Here is an 18,409-nt window from a genome sequence, read left to right on the forward strand (position 1 = left end):
GCACGTAATTAGAGCTGAACTGGTCACATCTGAGAGACCTATACAGACTACAACACGAGCTTCAGGATTCCCAGAGGCTCTGTCTCTAATGACTGCCTGCCTCATTATGAACACAAAAGGGAAACAAAGCAGAAACTTAGAGGATGCTGACAGGCAGAGGAATACTGATCAGTCATACAGGACATCGTCAGGATGAGAGGCACCCTGACTGGGGGATAGGACTGTTAAAAAATGGAATGAAAGTAACAAAAATATAAACCAAAGGTTGTGTAACGTATGATGATGACAAATTGAAAGTTGGGGTATTTCAGTCAAACAGCTGGGCTTGTGGGTAGAACAGGGAATTTATGCATCTACTTTAAGCCTGTGTGGATTTGTATGGGCCTTTGAATTTGTATGTGCTCGAAATCTTTAGTATTCCTTTGTTTTCCTCAAGAAAGATGGCCAGCTCCTTCAGCACTAGGTGGTCACTGACCATGGTACTGAATTCTTGCCCTGCTGACAATCTTAGAAAAAGATGGTAGTTTGTAGTAGAGCAACACAGTGTCATTCATAGATTTTTGGAGGACATTCATCACTGAATGTTCTTTCTGGTCAAACGAGCATTGCTGGAGGAAAAAAAAAATCAGTTCTTGCCATCCTCTGCGGTTGAATAGACTGAGAAATGCATCATGGCAATACTGCTTATAGAGTCATAGTCAATTATATGTGCGTATATACTTAGTGTCTTAGTTTCTCCCAAAAAGATTTACTATATTTACAATTGTAGTTGTAATTGATATTTTTTGCGACACATTATCCGTGTGCTTCTGTGCAATTTTAAAGCACGTTAAACAACCCAAATAATAAGCATATTCTGAAATTGATTTCTCTATGATGATCCACAGGATTATTGTTGTATTTGTACAGGCTAAATTATCTATTAGCGGTCCCATGTATGTATAATGAAAGCGCTCAGACCTACGGATGAAAATAACAGCACAATATTTACTGGAAACCCGTCTTGTTGAAAGTGTAATCAAAAGACGATGACAAAGCCTCCCTTTCTTCAGATGTTCGAATTGATCTGCCACTTCCTATGCACTGCACAACCCAAAGTGTTTGCTGAGGGCTTCATTTTTCTTTTTCGCAGCTCCTAGGCAGCCAGAATGCATGAGCCCATTTCTTCCCACTACATAACAAAGTAGCTGTGGGGCCCATTGGGGCCAGATATATCCGGAGCCTGGCCCATCTCCAGTGGTCTTTACCTCACATTATATTGTGATGCTCCAGTCATGAGAACGGGCAGTGGGCCTCAGAGACACCAGTGGGAAATGTGTATTCTCATTTACATTTTCCTCTGTGTCAAACGCAAATTTAACAAGAAGCAATCACACAACCTAACTTTAATGTTAGTTTGTTACGTAATGAAAGCTGTGCTGTGTGTGTTCTATTGTGGATTTCTTTTGCGTGAAAAAGCACAGATCACAGACATGCACATTTACAATCTAAATACATTTAATCTTTTGATATGAATGACATTTTCTCATTTGCCTTTGAGTTAAGATGGACCCCATTCTGAGTTACTAAGCCCCTGTTAGTGAGCTGTGTATATTTGTGTGGCTGGGAGCGTCCTCCTTCCCCTTCATCCCCTTCTCTGTAAGCTGCAAAGTGTTGCCAGGACAACCCCTTGCGGTCCTGCTTGCATCGCAGCAGCCCTCAAAGCCAGCACTCAGGGAGCCTCCACGCACTGGGAAGGCAGCATAAAATCGGAATAATCGCCGTCGATTACGGCTCACAATGAGCCGTAGCTTCTGAAAGATTCATTCATCTTGGCAAAAACCAAAAAAAAGGAGGTTGTGGAGTAAGAGAAAGGGCCGTCTTGGTCCCGCCGTTGCTCTCCCACGGTCGGCACAGGCATGACATCAGCAGCCTGAAAGAACCAACGCGCCCGTTGCCCTCCCCTCTCGCTATATTCTTATATTCCAATTTGAACCCCGCCCCCCTCCCTCGTGTTTTTTCCTCACCCTTGCCAATTTGGATGCAGTGCTTGGCCGGGCAACTTGGGGCCACTTCCACTATTTGCTTGTGAAACAAAGCCCTTGAAAAGGAAGAGAGAGGAAACAGAGCGCTTCACATGGTACCAGCCAAGAGCAGGGATGGCTGCCTCCGCCTGCCCCTCTCAGGCCCCTCTTTTGGCCGAGAGGAGGCGATGGGATCGCAGCAACCCGTTTCCTCTAGAGTGTCTCCCTGTAACCCCTTCCTCTCTGTACCCACAAATAAAATGCTACATTTTCCCTGAGAGAGCCTCTTGAATAGGTATGACATGTGAAGAGATTAAGGATGAGTGATTTCTCATGACACAACCTTTGCCGACAAGGATGGCATTCCACCGGCTTTTGTCGTGCAGCGGGCCATTTGTTTGAAGAGGAAATAGCTTTCCAACACATTTCCCTCATTAGAATAATCTTGTGATACTGCTGAATGCTATGCGAAGTCCCATGCTGCTGGGAGACGAGAGCGAATTCAGCTTGACTTCATCCTCGCATGAATCACGATAGTCGTTTGGGCTCTGGGGCTCAATTTTTTTTTTTTTTTGCTGGGATATACAAAAACATGAATTGATGATTTACCCTCAAATGGCATATCACCGGGTCGGCATGCCATGTTCACACGGAAAAAATATTGCATATTGTTGCATAACAACTGAGAACTGTACGCATGAAATCTCCTCTGCTCGCCATCAGGGTGGCCAACGTTGCTAATGTTAAATCGTACTTTCGCGCAAAATGTCGATTTGTAAAGCTCTACATATTGCGCCATTAGTGGGCATCGCCATATTCCACAGAGGTGGATCAATCTGGGAGTGGGGATTACCATGTCCAGGGAATGCAAGGGTCCCAGGGATTGTGCTCATAAAATCAGAGATTAATTCTCCTCTCCACTCCCCTCCACATTTTATATTTGTTTATTTTATACATGTGTGTGGGTCTTTTTGGCCAGGATTTTCGTTAGTAGAGTTAGTAGGTGGGGGCTTAGTTTCGGGGTGGGTCTGTGCCGGCAGACGTCAGGATGAGACAATTCAGGTGGTCTCTTGCAGTGACTTGTTCTGTGGCCTGATCTGAGTGGACTGAGTGATCTGTGGATGATCAGGAAGAGCCATTGGACAGCTAAGAGCTACCAGTACATCGATGCTGGTCACAGCCAACAGCCATACTTGGGACCCCATCATCGGCTGCTCTACTTTTTTCCGTTGCATGGAGCGGGCGTGATTTTACAGAGACTTAATCGCTATTTGAATACCAAAGCTGGAGAAGTGACCTCGGTTGATGTATATAGCTTTGAGTGCAACTCCACCTGAAATGAAGTAAGTCCATTTAGCATTTACACATTCACCGCACAGCCAACTGATTTATTCAGATCATCATTAATTTATTCTTGGCTTCATTGCCATGTACAATTAATCTGACTAAGATCTCAGATGAGATTAATTGATTCATCCATCTGAGACCTTCCCTCCTGTGTAATTGTGTATGTGTGCGCGCAAGGCTGTGTGTGTGCGCACGCGCAAATCTGCACCTGTGCACCTGTGCATAACATAACTGATTTATGAGCTTCTGTGAATGGCTAATAATACCCAAGACATATTTATTTACGACATCATTAAATGATTGTTTTAGAACTGTACTGACCTAGACTATATCATGTTGAGATTTATTTAAGTTTTCCAAATGTTCTTTCTGCCAAACTTCATAATATTAATAACGTAATCCGTATATACGTATGTTATCTTAATTATAATAGCGTATATATACAGAAAAGGGAGAAAGATTATATCAGCATTATTATTTGTCGTAGTAGTAATATTATTACTGTTATTATATATCTGGGAATCCATGGAAAGTAATTATGTAAGTAAAAATGAACTCGGCAGCCCTGGTCAAGATGCTAGGAGTTTTTAGAATTTGGGTTTGAATTTAACAAAACTATTAGACCCACCACATTCAAATGGTAAAAAATATGATACTTTCCATGACAACGCCACCCATTTCAGATGATAAACGTATCTAACAAATCTTATTAAAAGCATTTCAAAATTATTCTTTTTTTACAAGTTCATGCTGTCATGTGTCTTGGTGAGAAGGGTCCTAATGAGTCTCATGACAGAATAATATCCGACCTCCGTGACATTTAACATGTGCTTCCTCTCGCCTCACTGCTAAAAATAATGTCATCAGAAGGGAAGTTTGAAATAGACTAATTAACTCCTCATCACTCTTATGGGCTGGAATTCTGCAGTATTGCTTCTTTTTTTCACCTATGTTTTTTTGTGCTTTCACTATAATTCAGCTTTTTTGCCAGATGTATGAAACACAAGCCGAGGTGGGATATAATGGGAATGTTTTGCCGTCTGTTTGCATGTTCATTCTGTATTTCACACGTCACTTTGAAGTTAATAAGAGAATATCGCAACGCTCCATCTGTGTGCCTGGAAGCTGCCCAGGTGGTCTTCCTGTAGTTGATCTCACAGCAATACACAAAGCTTGAGGAGATGGGTTCGCTTGTGTGTTTGAGTGTGTGCGTGTGAGTTCGTCCGTGTTTGTGTGTTCGTATAATAATTAGTAACTACAGCACAGTAGCCAAGAACGACCAAGTCCAACCGTGAATAGCAAATTTCACCTTAATTAGCTTGAATATCACATAAGCCGTACCTGAATACAAGGCGCACCAGCTAAAATCATTTTGATGATAATTTGGAACATGTATTTGGGCGTTTACGGTAACTTGGCAGACCTCCCCAAAATCTTTTAGATTGTGAGGGAGTATCTGGCAATGTACCAACCCGTTACAGAGTATTTCACCACCATTAAAATGAACAGTTGACGGGAACATAATTTATAAGTACTTCATTTCATAGATAAAAACACACCTAAATCTCAATTTTACTCGCTTCAATCCTACGCAACTGTCTGTCTAACGCGGTTTGGTCATGGACCCCAGTTTTTTTGGTCATAAATACATTTTCATGAGCTTTGTTTGCTTTGGCCAGGTATTCTGTCCACCCAGCCACTCATGAGTCATGAGTTCTCTTTTAATAAAATGTCAGACTTTGATAGGTGTGGAGCAAACGGATCTCTTCGACTGCCTAACAACATGCCTGACATAAATTAACGTAATAAAGGACCCCTTCGGCTGTCTAAAAGCATGCCTTTCTAAACCAATAAGACTCTTTACAATGCTATATTTTTTCTATATATTTCTATATAGTCAGGGTTGACGCGATTCCCAAATTCTGGTCCCCAAAGTCTGTGTAAAATTGAGATATAGGTGTATGACATTTACTGCACAGTGGGTTTGAGTACAAGGACAACAAAATAATAATGTTATTCGTTGAGACTTTTATTTCGGCCCTGACCCTAGCAGTGAGATCAAATGTCAGTCACATCATTTCTTCTCTGCTGTTTGTCCCTGCTGACATTGCCATGGGATTTTTGGAGATGAGTGGCAACATCTCTAGCCTTATTTCTGGATACAAGTGCACTTGCGCTCAACAGAAAAATTGGCAAATCTTCATTTATGTGCCAGGGAAAGTCTCCTTAAGCGTGTTTGCAAATTCGCCATCTGTCCCTCACTGGGCATACTGGCAGACCAATGGCGTTTTCAATAACACACTCTGTTTGTCCATGTGTGCCATGCAATTTGCTGGCAACCAATTCAGGGCGTCCCTTGCCTATTGCCCTGGGACCCTTGTGAGGATAAGCGGTTGGTTGGATGGATGGATTATAATTTTTATTATCATCATCTTTAATATACAGGGTGTCCCTGAAATGTTGACATTCTTTTGTAATAACCACCAAATTTTACTGAATATATAGGAACAGATAGGTACCTCATCTTTTCCTGCTAGCATTGAAGAATCCCGTCAGAGAATCAATTCCACACTGGAAAATGTTAATGGAGAAATGCTACGATGAGTTTTGCAAAGTCTAGGAAAGTATCAAAAGAAAGATACTTCCACCCGTGCGTACAATTAGACTGCACTTTGCACTAGACGTGAAAATACTATCCAAAGAATTTTCTATTTTCTGTCAAACCCTGAATTTTTTTTTTCTATTTTCCAGTCTTTCTTTTTTTGAAAAAAGTAGCTGTATGAAATGAAAGTGCAGGAAAACGCATTGTGCTTCCTCTACTAATTATTTATAATTTAATTAATAAGCCTGTGTGACTAATTTCCCTCATCGTACAATCGTATTTGAGGTTTAGCTCGGCGGTTCAAACTATACTGTCATGAAATCATCTGTGGAAATTGAATGGAAAAGAAAGTACTTTGACTCTCTTCTCCCATGACTAAAATCAAGTGACATACAAAATTTGGTCTCACTTCCTCAAAAGACACTGTAAACGCACATCCACTATTAAACATTGACCAAAAAAATACACATTGTCAAGTACATTATTGATTCAAATACAGAGAATGCATTTTGTAATACAGTGATACTGCAAAACAAACATTTTGGATGAGGGTTGTTCTTTTTTCCAGAACTAGGTCTCCTCTGAATACAGTTTAAATAACATTGTCACCGATGGCTGAACTGCTGCAATGGATCACATTCATCTATTACGAAATGCCACTCTAGAGAGCATTAAGAAACTGCTTTTAATAAAGTGACTCAAGTGTTTTAAGCATCATCTCAAGAGGCTGCAACTTCATACCAGATTGTTGTCAGCTTCCATCTGCTGGCTGCCATAGCAACCATAAAGGGTAATAGGGAGATGACAACTCAACAGTTGCTGTTTTCTTCCTAGATATATTGAGATTTTTAGAGATATCCAGAACAAGCTTTAGTGTGAGTTTTTAGTCCAATGCATTGCTTAACCATTTGTCGTATCTGTGTTTCACAGTGCCAACAGTATGCCTAAACAAGTGGAGGTGAGGATGCACGAGAGTCACCTGGAGCCAATAGAGGCCCGGCCTCAATCCAAATGTGCCAATCTCTGCTCCAAGTTGTTCAAGAACCTTCTGCTCACACTCACCGTCCTTGGTCAGTATTGAGGATGTTTTTTCCTTGTCTTGTGCTTAAGAGCTTTCCGTTCCATTAGTTTCATGAAATCAGAGCAACCATTGCACTGGTTAGATGTACCAGACAGTAAGATGTCCTTACCTTCCTCCCATCCTTGGTACCTGTTGCAATGATAAGCATCCAAACACTCTCTGGTGGTGCACAAAAGTTGTTGTGAGTAGTACAGACTCACTGCAACAGGGATTTGTCTTGACACGAAGAAAAAGCATGCCCTGATTCAAGAATGTCGGGCCCGCAGCCACACATGGCATGATAGTCCTTGACAACCATGTAGCCAGTCTCATGCCACCTTTACGAACGAATATATGGAAGCCTAATGGAGGTATAAAATGTCTAAGTGCATAATTTGATTATTTGCGCACTTGGATGCGGAGGTGGCAGTCATAAGTCAAAGGTTAGAATTCTTAAGTCATAAGATATTACTTGACGAAAAATAATGTAAGCTAATTATTTTAACTGTGACAATCCTCCAGTTTACATATGTTATGTGATAATAGTGAAGAGTTTTACATGCCATTGGTTAATAAAGCTGTGGTTGTGTAAAAGTCAAGCCCGCATTTGGATAAGAAGCACTATAAACTATGAACAGAGCCATGTCGACACTGTGTGCTCAGTTCTTGTCAATTACTGTCTCCAAGTCTAAGTCAAGTCGAGTCTGTTATCAGTTTTTGTATCAAGTCCTTCACCTCTGCTTGGGAGTACGCTCCCGACCTGAATCAGATTGCAGTATCATTGATAACATTAGGGAACACAATTTAGTTAGAGTTCGATCTGTTAGCTGTTTTGGACTAATTTTAGGGTGCAGAATATAAAACGGATCTCAATTTGTTCATTTTAACCATGCCAAGTTGATAAAACATAAAAATATTGAGAAAAAAAGTTTACTTGTAAGAAAAATAATCGACTGCAATTTTGGCATCGGCATATAGTTTTACTTTTAATCAGCATAAAAATCAAACTCACCACATTTAAAAAAAAAAAAAAAGAAGCTCCCCCAGTGTAATGTGTTGCAAGGCTCATGAAAGCCTGAATGGGGATCCTGTAAATATGCCAAACAGAAGGCACAGGAAATCAAATGCCATCCAAAAACATTTGCACGTCAGGAATCCACGGGACGTCGCTACACTAGAAGATGGATTGAGGACAGCTTACAAAAGAGGGGAGGCTTTTCCTTCCAGTATGTTATAAAACATCCACTTGGGCAGTGTGATCTTTGGCAGTAGAAGTTGAAAAGGAGGAAGTACGGCACTGGGCTGGGTCGTTTGTGTCTTGGTGAGCAAGGAAGACCCAACAGCCAAACACCAGCGGTAGCAGTCTGGGCACATACAAATCTCCGTGTTTTCAAACTGGTAGTTATGTGATGTGGGTCATAAAAAAAGGAAACAATTGCTTGGAATGGAATAAAAATATTCTGTTGTTGTATGTCATCCGAAAGACACTTGCTTTCAAGACAATCTCAACCAACCACCAGAAATTGACTTGCTTTTTATTGCTATGCCTCTTGACACCCCAGCCTGTGGTTGCCGAGGTAACAGTGTTGCGTATGTCCCATTATACTCGCCAGTCAGCCAACATCATTCTCCCTTTAGAAGAAGTGCCAACAATGTCATTAGTTTAACTCTTGCCTGTCAGTGGCTTTCTTTTGCCTCCATTGTGTGCTCATCGTAGCTTGTCACATCTTGTGATTGCCGCTTGACAATGACTTGCACAAATGGTTCTTTCTGGAGGAAAATATCGTTCATTTTTTTATTTATAGTCTGAGATAGCTTAACCGAATGAGAACTTTAATATGTCTCTCGACAATATTTCGATTGCTCCACCGTCATTTTGCCTGTATAGACATCATCCCTCCTTGTCTGTCAACTTCAGGTGTGATCTTAGGAGCAGTGTCAGGGATGTTGCTTCGTGTTGCCTCCCCAATTCACCCAGACATAATCATGGTCATTGCCTTTCCTGGAGATATCCTCATGAGAATGCTGAAGATGTTGATCCTGCCTCTTATCATCTCCAGTTTAATCACAGGTATGTCAAATATGCACTCTAGTGCACTGTTGAAATTTGATTACACACTATTTCAGAACTGGTTCTAGGTAGTTTTGTCAGGAGATGGGTCATTTATAATCTTTTGTGGTTACAGTCCACCAGTGCACTATAACATCATGTAAATGCTTTCAAATATATTTTCCTACTCTCATATACTAGCTAAATACGGTAGCTAAATAGTGTACACCAAGACGTGTGTTCAAAATGTAAATTTAGAGATACAGTTCAAGTTGAAATTAGATTGTGCACATCCAGCTACTGCTGTGGCTGCTAAGTATACGCTGATGCTATTAAATGGATCAAAAATAAGAAAATATAGCACCTTTATGTGCATGACAAGCCAAAGGGGATTCAACTTTCATGTTTTAGGCATGAAAAGGTGAGCACACATAATGTCTTTCTTTGGTTGCAGGATTGGCTGGTTTGGATGCCAAATCTAGTGGTCGTCTGGGTACCAGAGCAATGGTCTACTACATGACCACCACTATTATTGCTGCCATCTTGGGAGTCATCCTGGTGTTGGTCATCCACCCTGGAAACCCCAAACTGAAAGAGAATCTTGGACAGGGAGAGAAGAATGATGACGTGTCCAGTTTGGATGCCTTCTTTGATCTGATCCGGAACCTGTTCCCAGAGAACCTGGTGCAGGCTTGTTTCCAACAGGTAAGGAAACAATGTCGAGAAACACAAACATCCAACCACCCAGTTTTTCTGCAAATCCTTTCCAGAATTTTGGGTGAGCTGGAGCGTATCTCAGCTGACTTTGGGTGAGAGGCAATAGAGAAACACAAACATCAGTGCTGATATTAGATTGATTTCCCATTAGTTCCCTCAGAAAAAACCCCCGACAGGATATCAAAGATATCAATTGGAAGAGCCGTGTGGAAGCCACTTTGAAGTAAAGTAGTGGGAAATATCAGTTACATTTTTACTATGAAAAAAACAGGTAGGCTGCAAAATGGGAACAATACAGAACCCTCTTTTACTGTTTTTTTCCTCCAATTTCAGAAAGCTCATAAAGGGCCAACAAAAATCACTTGTAATTATTCTCAAATGAAATTGTACCTATTCTGTATGCATGTAATTTAGAGAATGCTATTTTTCCTGCCACTCTGCCAGAGAGAATTCATGCCTTACAGTCTTGATGACAGCTTTATGCACCTGCATAGAGAAGTGACAGTCACAGGAAGTTAGATGAACACACATTAAAGGAATTAGTCCTTAAAAGAGCAATTTGAACATATAATATGTATTAAATGTGAAATAGATTTTCAAAATAAAACAAAAAAAGAGACAAATGAGTGAGAAAATGTATGTACTGTATGTACATTTTTCATACAGTATCATGCAGATTTATTGCTGAACGTTACATTTCCACCTCAGATCCAGACGGTGACAAAGAAGGTGGAAGTGGTTATCGAGGAAGATGTCAATGCCACCACTATGGAGGGCCTGTTGGCAAATATTACCAAGGAACCTCAGTTTGTCACTAAAAAGTCCCTGCAGTTCAAGAGTGGAATGAATGTCCTGGGTCCGTATCAAGTTACAAAGTCTGACAGAGATAAAATGGTTTTGTCTGAGTTCAAATCCGTCACCTGTCCACTTTCATTGTCAAGGCTTGACGTTTGTGTGACTTTCCCCTCACAGGTCTGATTGGTTTCTTTATTGCATTTGGCATCTGCATGGGCAAGATGGGAGAGAGGGCCAGATTGATGATTGAGTTTTTCAACATTCTCAATGAGATTGTAATGAAACTTGTCATCATGATCATGTGGTTAGTATTAGAAAACCAATCCTATTAACTTTTATTTGAAGTATTATGGTGCTTGCTTCCACTGTCTTCTTCAAACAGTGTTGAAACAATTTTGGTTGTCTTATAAACAAAGCCAGGTTATATTATGCATGCATCTAAGCTTTGTTTTCTTTTGCCAGGTATTCTCCCTTTGGTATCGCCTGCCTGATCTGTGGTAAGATCATCTCGATAAAGGACTTGGAAGTGGTGGCCAAGCAACTGGGAATGTATATGGTCACTGTGATTGTTGGCCTCATCATTCATGGGGCAATCTTCCTGCCAAGTATCTATTTTATAATCGTCAGGAAAAACCCTTTCAAATTCTTTTTGGGTATCTTCCAGGCCTGGATCACTGCCCTGGGCACTGCATCAAGGTCAGTGGTATAAAGACTAAGGTTTTATGCTTTACTTCGGTGTTTTCAAAATCCAAACTAATAACCTAAATGTATCATGTTTTTTTTTAATTTTTTACCCTAAGTGCCGGCACATTGCCTGTTACTTTCCGCTGTCTGGAGGAGAATTTAGGAATTGACAAGAGAGTCACTCGTTTCGTGCTCCCAGTCGGTGCCACCATCAACATGGATGGAACCGCTCTGTATGAGGCTGTGGCTGCCATCTTCATTGCCCAGATGAACGGTGTCCACCTGGACCCCGGTCAGATTGTGACTGTTAGGTCAGAAACCACACAGTGATACAATCTGCCTAACTCTGCTATTCAATAAATGAAGGTAAAAATAAATACATACATCTCATCAGGTAGGTACTACAGATGAAGAATATGATTAGAAGGGGAAAAAAATGGTAACATACACTACCGTTCAAAAGTTTGGGGTCACAAAATTGTTTGGGTGACCCCAAATTTTTGATGGGTAGTGTATATATTTATTTAGATAATTATTTATAGATTATATATATATAATCTTCTGTGAAAAAAATCTTATAATATATATGTATACTTATATTCATAGATTATATATAATCTTATACAAATATAAGATATAATTTATAATATTTAATTCATAATATTTTATTATAATAATATTTACACTACCGTTCAAAAGTTTGGGGTCACCCAAACAATTTTGTGACCCCAAACCTTTGAACGGTAGTGTATATAAAAAAAAACAAATCACAGCAACATACACCAAAACGATTTCATAGTAAATACTAAATATAGCCTCAGCAATCATATGTACTATTTGACATCACTTGAGCCACTTGTAACTGAAGCCTTTCATTTTTCTTATGTGTACTTCCTGACCTGAAGCAGCCACTTAGCTGTGGCTGCTATTCATAGTAGTGCCACTCAAAGTTCTGAGTGAGAGTCATTTTCATATAAGGCTTGTGAAGCAATGATTATATTGCATCTGACTTTTTTTTCTTTCACTCTCATCCAGTCTCACAGCCACTCTGGCCAGTGTTGGGGCGGCCAGTATTCCCAGTGCTGGACTGGTGACCATGCTCTTGATCTTGACTGCTGTGGGTCTGCCAACACAGGACATCAGTCTGCTAGTTGCTGTTGACTGGCTTCTGTGCGTTTCGTTTGAGTTTTGTATTAATCGCGCACATTGAAAGAATAAGTTTGCTCAACAGCAATCCAGTAACAGTAAGTCAAAGTTTGCTGATTCTTCTAATGCAAAATGTCTCCTCAGGGATCGGTTCAGGACCTCTGTGAATGTGGTCGGGGACTCGTACGGTGCAGGCATCGTGTACCACATGTCCAAGGCGGAACTTGAAGAGCTGGATGCGCACACGGCTAAATCAGACGACATTGAAATGACAAAGACCCCGTCGTATTACGACGACATGAAGAACCACCACGAAAACAATTCCAACCAGTGCGTCTTAACGCCTACCGCAAATGTTAACAATTCTGTCGTGGTAGATGAGTGCAAGGTACAATTAATGCTTACTGATCTAGAGACTTGTATATAACCGTCACCCTTGTCGCATGCCACTGAGTTGTTGCTTGGCTCGCTTTCAATTCACTGCACTTTTGTATCCTACATTTTAACACACTAACTTGATAACTTAAATGATGCATGAGGACAAATGCATGTTTGTACTTCTTTTGGAAGAGCAGCTTTTGTGTTGTAAATGTATGGAAATATAACAACTCTCCCGAAATAAGTTCGAAGACAAATTGTCTCAGCACCTTTGATTCTTTTCTGATGTCTATAACTTGAGGATTGGATCAAAAGGGCCTTCAGTAGGTGATCTAGGATCGTTATTCAGAATTTATCAAAATTCCGACTCCATCCATTTTAATGAGATATTATTCTACTGATTTGTCTCAGTTGCTGCAGACCCTTTTTTTGGCTTATGTGCGCAGTATCCCACACGGACCCTTCCATTAATCTAATTATAGCTTATTTTAATTATTAACAGATTTCCAATGGGTCACCTTTTGCAGGCATTTGAAATCCAAAGAAGGAAAATGTTGCACGTAATTAGCAGCTCATAAATCCCCGAGACACACCCACCACAGACAGGGATTAGTATTTTAGACAAAGGCTATTTTGGCCCACTGTGAGGGTGGTGTTGTGTAAAAACAGTGCATATTGAGCCCTCTATTCAAATGTGTTTCCCAACTATAGCGGGACACATATTACATGGATGTACACTAACATGCATACGTCCTATTCGTTTCTTAAAGAAGGGAAGGTGTTGCCTGGCAACACTGGCACAAGCAATCTGTTCAGAGTGATAATTTACATCACCTCCCCAACAGACCAGAAGCTTGCTATTTCCAGTTTCTTCTCTGTTTCGTTTGGTTATTTTGTTATCAGCTAATAGCATGACTCACCTTCCGAGTGTGAACATGATATAGCAGACCTGCAAAATGGCCAAAATGCATTCTGTAGTGTTTGTGTCACTTCTGTGCTACTGTTTTGCATGCATTTAAAAAAACCAATTTATTTTTATGTATTTTCAGTTGTGATTATTATTTTTATGTATTTTTAGTTTTGGTCATCTAAATATTTGGTCTGTCCCCAGGTCACTCCACTCGTAAGACCACTATATGCATGTTCATCAGCGGCCCTCTGGGAGTTCCAGTCATACCATTTATATATACGTATTGTTGTTGCTAAAATATTCCAATGTACGACATACATTACTGTGGAACACTAAACAAAAAAGAATACTATATTTGAACACTATTCTGGCTTCATCAGAAGACCATATTTGCAGGACATTAATGACTTTACCTGAATATTACGTGCGTATATTGTCATATTATCCTAATTCCTGTAGTCATCTAATTTGTTGACATTGTCACATAACTGTAAGAATGTTAGCCACTCTAACCCCCCCCCCCTCCTAAAAACCTGCTGAATCAACATTAATAACAAATCAAAAAGTCAAAGAAAACGTATGCAGTCAGGATTAACCCTTTGAAAATATACCGAGATCACAAAAGTATAATGTCACATATCATCAATTCAAACTTTTTACAATTTCTGCATAATTCAACTTTAGATGTTCCACAGGAGTACATTTCCATTAATGCTACCTGCCTTTGAGCAATGCAAATCTGTGGCGCCTAGTTGACAAATGAAATTCCTGCTTGGATATGAGTGTTGTGTCTTTTTTTCAGACGTGCTGTTTAGATTTCCATGCTAACTGCTTGCAGGTAACCTCAGCCACAAACGGCTCTGCTGCGGAGTGCACGCTTGTTGAGGAGGAACCATGGAAACATGACTAATGGCAGTGCAGACAGAGATCCCCTGCTTCTGGGCTCCACAAGCTTTCCTTTCTGGTGATGGAAAACAAAAGTGTGAATGAAAAAGAAAATCTCATCTGAACAGAACTACTAATGTTTATTACGTTGACTAGTTTTCTTTAGTATTAGTCCCTTTAAGGTTCTCTTTGTAACTGTCTCTGACTGATAAATACTACTAATTCACTTAACTGTGAAAAGGCAACAGCGCTACACGCTTCCTGTTAGAGCACAATTATGTCTTTAATATCAGACTCTTGCACAACATAATTTGACGCTGAAGGAGGGAAGGAACATTCAATACCACATACTATTGCCAGCAATACATTCTGCTTCCACTTGAAGCGTCTCAGATGATTATTGTTACTAGAGTAGCGACAACTTCCTCACTTTCCTTCCATTCCAGTGGCATCATAAGCACACCTGCTAAGATCACATTTATTTTTAGTCTCAGAATGACCTTGGCTACATATATACCTATTATTTTTGCCAGAAGTGATGAAAGGGTTTTGGAGCAGGTTATGCTGAGCCTTATAGCACAATATTCACTATGGAGCATTAAAGCACAAATCAAACCATGAAGACAAAACTTTAAGCCACCATGTATGTGTTTTCTTTTTAATTCACTACAACTTAGGAAAGGGATTTTTTTTTCTTGTTTATGATTAAAAATAAATATATCCCGTGCTTGTGTTTGTGCGTGTGTGCGTATGAGCGTGTGAGCATTCAAAAGAATAGCATATGACAAAGTCAGTTACTGGGACCAAACAGGCAGGAAAAATTACACTATAAAAGTATTGGAACTGCCACAATCAAACAGAGAGCAGTATTCATAGACATAATCTCAAATTCCAATGAAATGTCACAGAGAGCATAGCACTGTCCTAAATGATAAAATGACACCAATGACATTAAAGTGAAATTTGGATTGACGATGAAGAATTGGCTCATCTGAAGCTATTATGGCACAAACGCTTAATGAGCACAAAGCGAATTGCACAAAAAAAGCTAATGAACCATCGACTTCAATTGCCACTAAGCGGCGCGTTGATATTTATGCAAATACATTACCCCAAGTCCAAAAGAAAACTGGAGATTCTCAGGCCTTAATGTCAAAAGAAGACATTTGCAGGAATCCTAATGTTTACTTCTTCACTTGAGCTATTCCCTTCGAGAAATGCCGTCTTAATCGCACATCCAAATCTTGACTACGACAATGTGCAAAGGCTTTTGGCACAAATGTTTTTTAAGTACATTCCAGTTAGTTGGCGGATAAGTTACCTGTGCAAAGGGCCCGATAAGTTTTGATGAAACACAGACAGATGAGAGAAAGTGCAGCCAATGGATGTCAGATGGGACTGTTGACATCCACAAACAGAGACAAAGCATAGATATTTATACTCATCCTTAAGGAGCCGCAGAAGATTCTTGTTTTGCCAGATGTACAAAGGCAAACAATTCCGTATTTTTAGCCACCAGAGCCCAAGACTGTTTCAACAAACCCTCAATGCTGCAGCTGAGTGCCCTTATCCATTATTTCACTCAACAGAACATTGGCCACACATTCATTCACTTTTTACCCAAATCAGGTCATTTAGGTCTCTCAAACAAGCAGCAAGACAAATGGACGAATGTGTGTCTTTATTCCGTATGAGTGAGAATTCTGGGATTGTGTCGTTCTCTCCTGTCTTGTTTCACTTCATTTATGCTTAACGACAACCCGCCCTTGAAGAAGTCTGCGTGGTACTGATCAAAAAAGCAGCACAATGCATGTTGAAGTAAAAATAGAAAAGCTAACGACATAGTATATATTGAACCACTGGGTTAAGTCGGCCGGGTTCCTGAATTACACGCTCACAATTAATCCATCGTGGTGGGCTTCCATACGCCACAATGCATATACACATTTGCGTATAATGATGTCCATACACACCGTCAAGGTGGCAAAATACTGAACAGCACAATGCTGATGCCCTAACAGGTCCTTCCGTTTTGACCTTTTGGTCTTGTTACTTTCAGGAACAAAGTTTCTCCGCTAAGGAGGCCATGATCACGATCATGATGAAAGTCGGACCACATTTATGTTCAAATTATTTTAGAAGCATGAATAAAATGAAATGAAAAAGATTTCTTTTTTGCACCACTATCTTAAAAGCATGATATTTGAAGTGCCTCCTTGCACTTTTGTGTATATATTATAGTCAACGGTGTTTTGTTGTTGGTGTCGTAATTTGTTTTCATCCTTTTTTTCCCCCTTTGGGGAATGATGAAATGGTTTGTAGGAAAACGGTTTTATTGCTGTTACATTCTAAATGTAATCCTCTAGAAGATATATCATCTATGTCCTGAGTAGAGCTAGATTAGACAAAATGGATAGGCAGGAAATTGTGTATTAAATTGCTTGTTTATTCTTTTTTTTTATCCTCTAATAATTAGGTGCTTTACTTATCTGTCACTCAACAATATACAGTATAAATATCTTTTTTTGTATCTAATGTAAGCCTTTTGAATGTTTGTTCCATGACAATATAAGCAGTGTTCATTCATTGTCATTGTACATAAATAGATATATAAATGTTCTGACCCATGACAATGGTAAATATCCTCAAGCGACATTTTTATGAGGGCAGAGGGTGGAAAAAAAAGAAAGCCGTGAACACGAGAAAGCAAGAGAAATTGTTTTTAAAAAGGGCCAACATAACTTCATATGGTGGAAACTATGAGAAAAGAGGCAGAAAAGAAAATGTTGTCCGTACGTAGGCTAGGGTGAAGAATTAAATGGCGCCAAGTAGTTAAGTGAATAATTCGAAGACATTTGCAAACATCACTCCACAATTTTGAGCAACATTCCTCAGGTGAATCATTGTGTCTGTTTACTGGCGAGGACTGGCCTTTTCTCATCTACAGTATGGCATCATGTAAAACCGGATGCTTTGATAGTAACATATCATGTATCTATAGATTGCTTTCAGGTTCTTTGTTAAAGTGCCACACCACGCCGCCGCCTACAAATCCCATAGTAAACCTGCCTTTACCCGCTTGCCTTCTTTCACTTTCTACGCAAATGCACAATATGCACAAAAACCCACCTGGAACTTGCTGAAACCTAAAAAGGAAACAATATTGCTAGTAAATATATCTCCACTCTTTTCTACTGAAACAAGTAACATCCATGGAATTATAATAACTAGGAAGTCACCTTCCTGATTTTACTTTTCTGGGCATTCACTGCTTTGTCAAGTGTTTGCTTTTATTTTGATGTAAAGGCAGAAAGTTCATATGAGGGTGACATTGAGAAAAAGGGGAAAAAAAGTATATGAATCATTTCCTTATGGTGGTATACATAAAAAATATCTGTTTCTACATATCTAAATGTGTTGTACCTTTGGTGTACATATACAAATATAACTAATAAATGTTGATTCAACTAACACTGACTGTTTATTTTATGCTATTGCTTCATCATCAATTATACAAGACGATTCCTTTTATTCAATTGACTAATCAATTGTGCATTACTTTCATTTCAAATACATTATACAAACAAAAGTAAATATGAAATACAATGTGCCGGAGTAAGCAATTAAACACTATAAACCAATCCAGCACAGCTCAGCCATGAGCCAAATGAGGACAATATGGAAAAATGGATGTCAATCCTTAATAATAAATTGCCCTGCATGTTGACCCGCGATGGAACAATTGTACGTATAGTATCTCTTTCAATGACACTATCAAGCTTTCTTTCATTTCCTGTGCAAGCATATTGAAACCATGGAAACCTGGCTTCCT

General features: G+C 39.7%; 1 protein-coding gene across 3 annotated transcripts in view; it reads left to right on the forward strand.

Annotated features, from left to right (window-relative positions):
- Positions 1 to 18,028, forward strand: part of slc1a2b (solute carrier family 1 member 2b) — a 30,260-nt gene extending 12,232 nt beyond the window's left edge. The window contains exons 1-11 of one of the 3 annotated variants that reach the window (XM_061283028.1): positions 3,080 to 3,346; positions 6,883 to 7,022; positions 8,931 to 9,083; positions 9,517 to 9,767; positions 10,488 to 10,635; positions 10,752 to 10,878; positions 11,037 to 11,270; positions 11,375 to 11,569; positions 12,294 to 12,428; positions 12,549 to 12,792; positions 14,531 to 18,028. In XM_061283028.1, coding sequence (XP_061139012.1) covers positions 3,309 to 3,346; positions 6,883 to 7,022; positions 8,931 to 9,083; positions 9,517 to 9,767; positions 10,488 to 10,635; positions 10,752 to 10,878; positions 11,037 to 11,270; positions 11,375 to 11,569; positions 12,294 to 12,428; positions 12,549 to 12,792; positions 14,531 to 14,602 — 1,737 coding nt within the window. In that variant the 5' untranslated portion in view covers positions 3,080 to 3,308 and the 3' untranslated portion in view covers positions 14,603 to 18,028. Of the gene's footprint in view, positions 1 to 3,079; positions 3,347 to 6,882; positions 7,023 to 8,930; positions 9,084 to 9,516; positions 9,768 to 10,487; positions 10,636 to 10,751; positions 10,879 to 11,036; positions 11,271 to 11,374; positions 11,570 to 12,293; positions 12,429 to 12,548; positions 12,793 to 14,530 lie in introns of those variants that run through there. The other 2 variants (XM_061283026.1, XM_061283027.1) reach the window with 2 other exon arrangements.
- Positions 18,029 to 18,409: the final 381 nt, after the last annotated feature.

Source organism: Syngnathus typhle, linkage group LG7, assembly GCF_033458585.1.
Source record: "Syngnathus typhle isolate RoL2023-S1 ecotype Sweden linkage group LG7, RoL_Styp_1.0, whole genome shotgun sequence".
In the NCBI taxonomy this organism is placed as follows: domain Eukaryota; kingdom Metazoa; phylum Chordata; class Actinopteri; order Syngnathiformes; family Syngnathidae; genus Syngnathus; species Syngnathus typhle.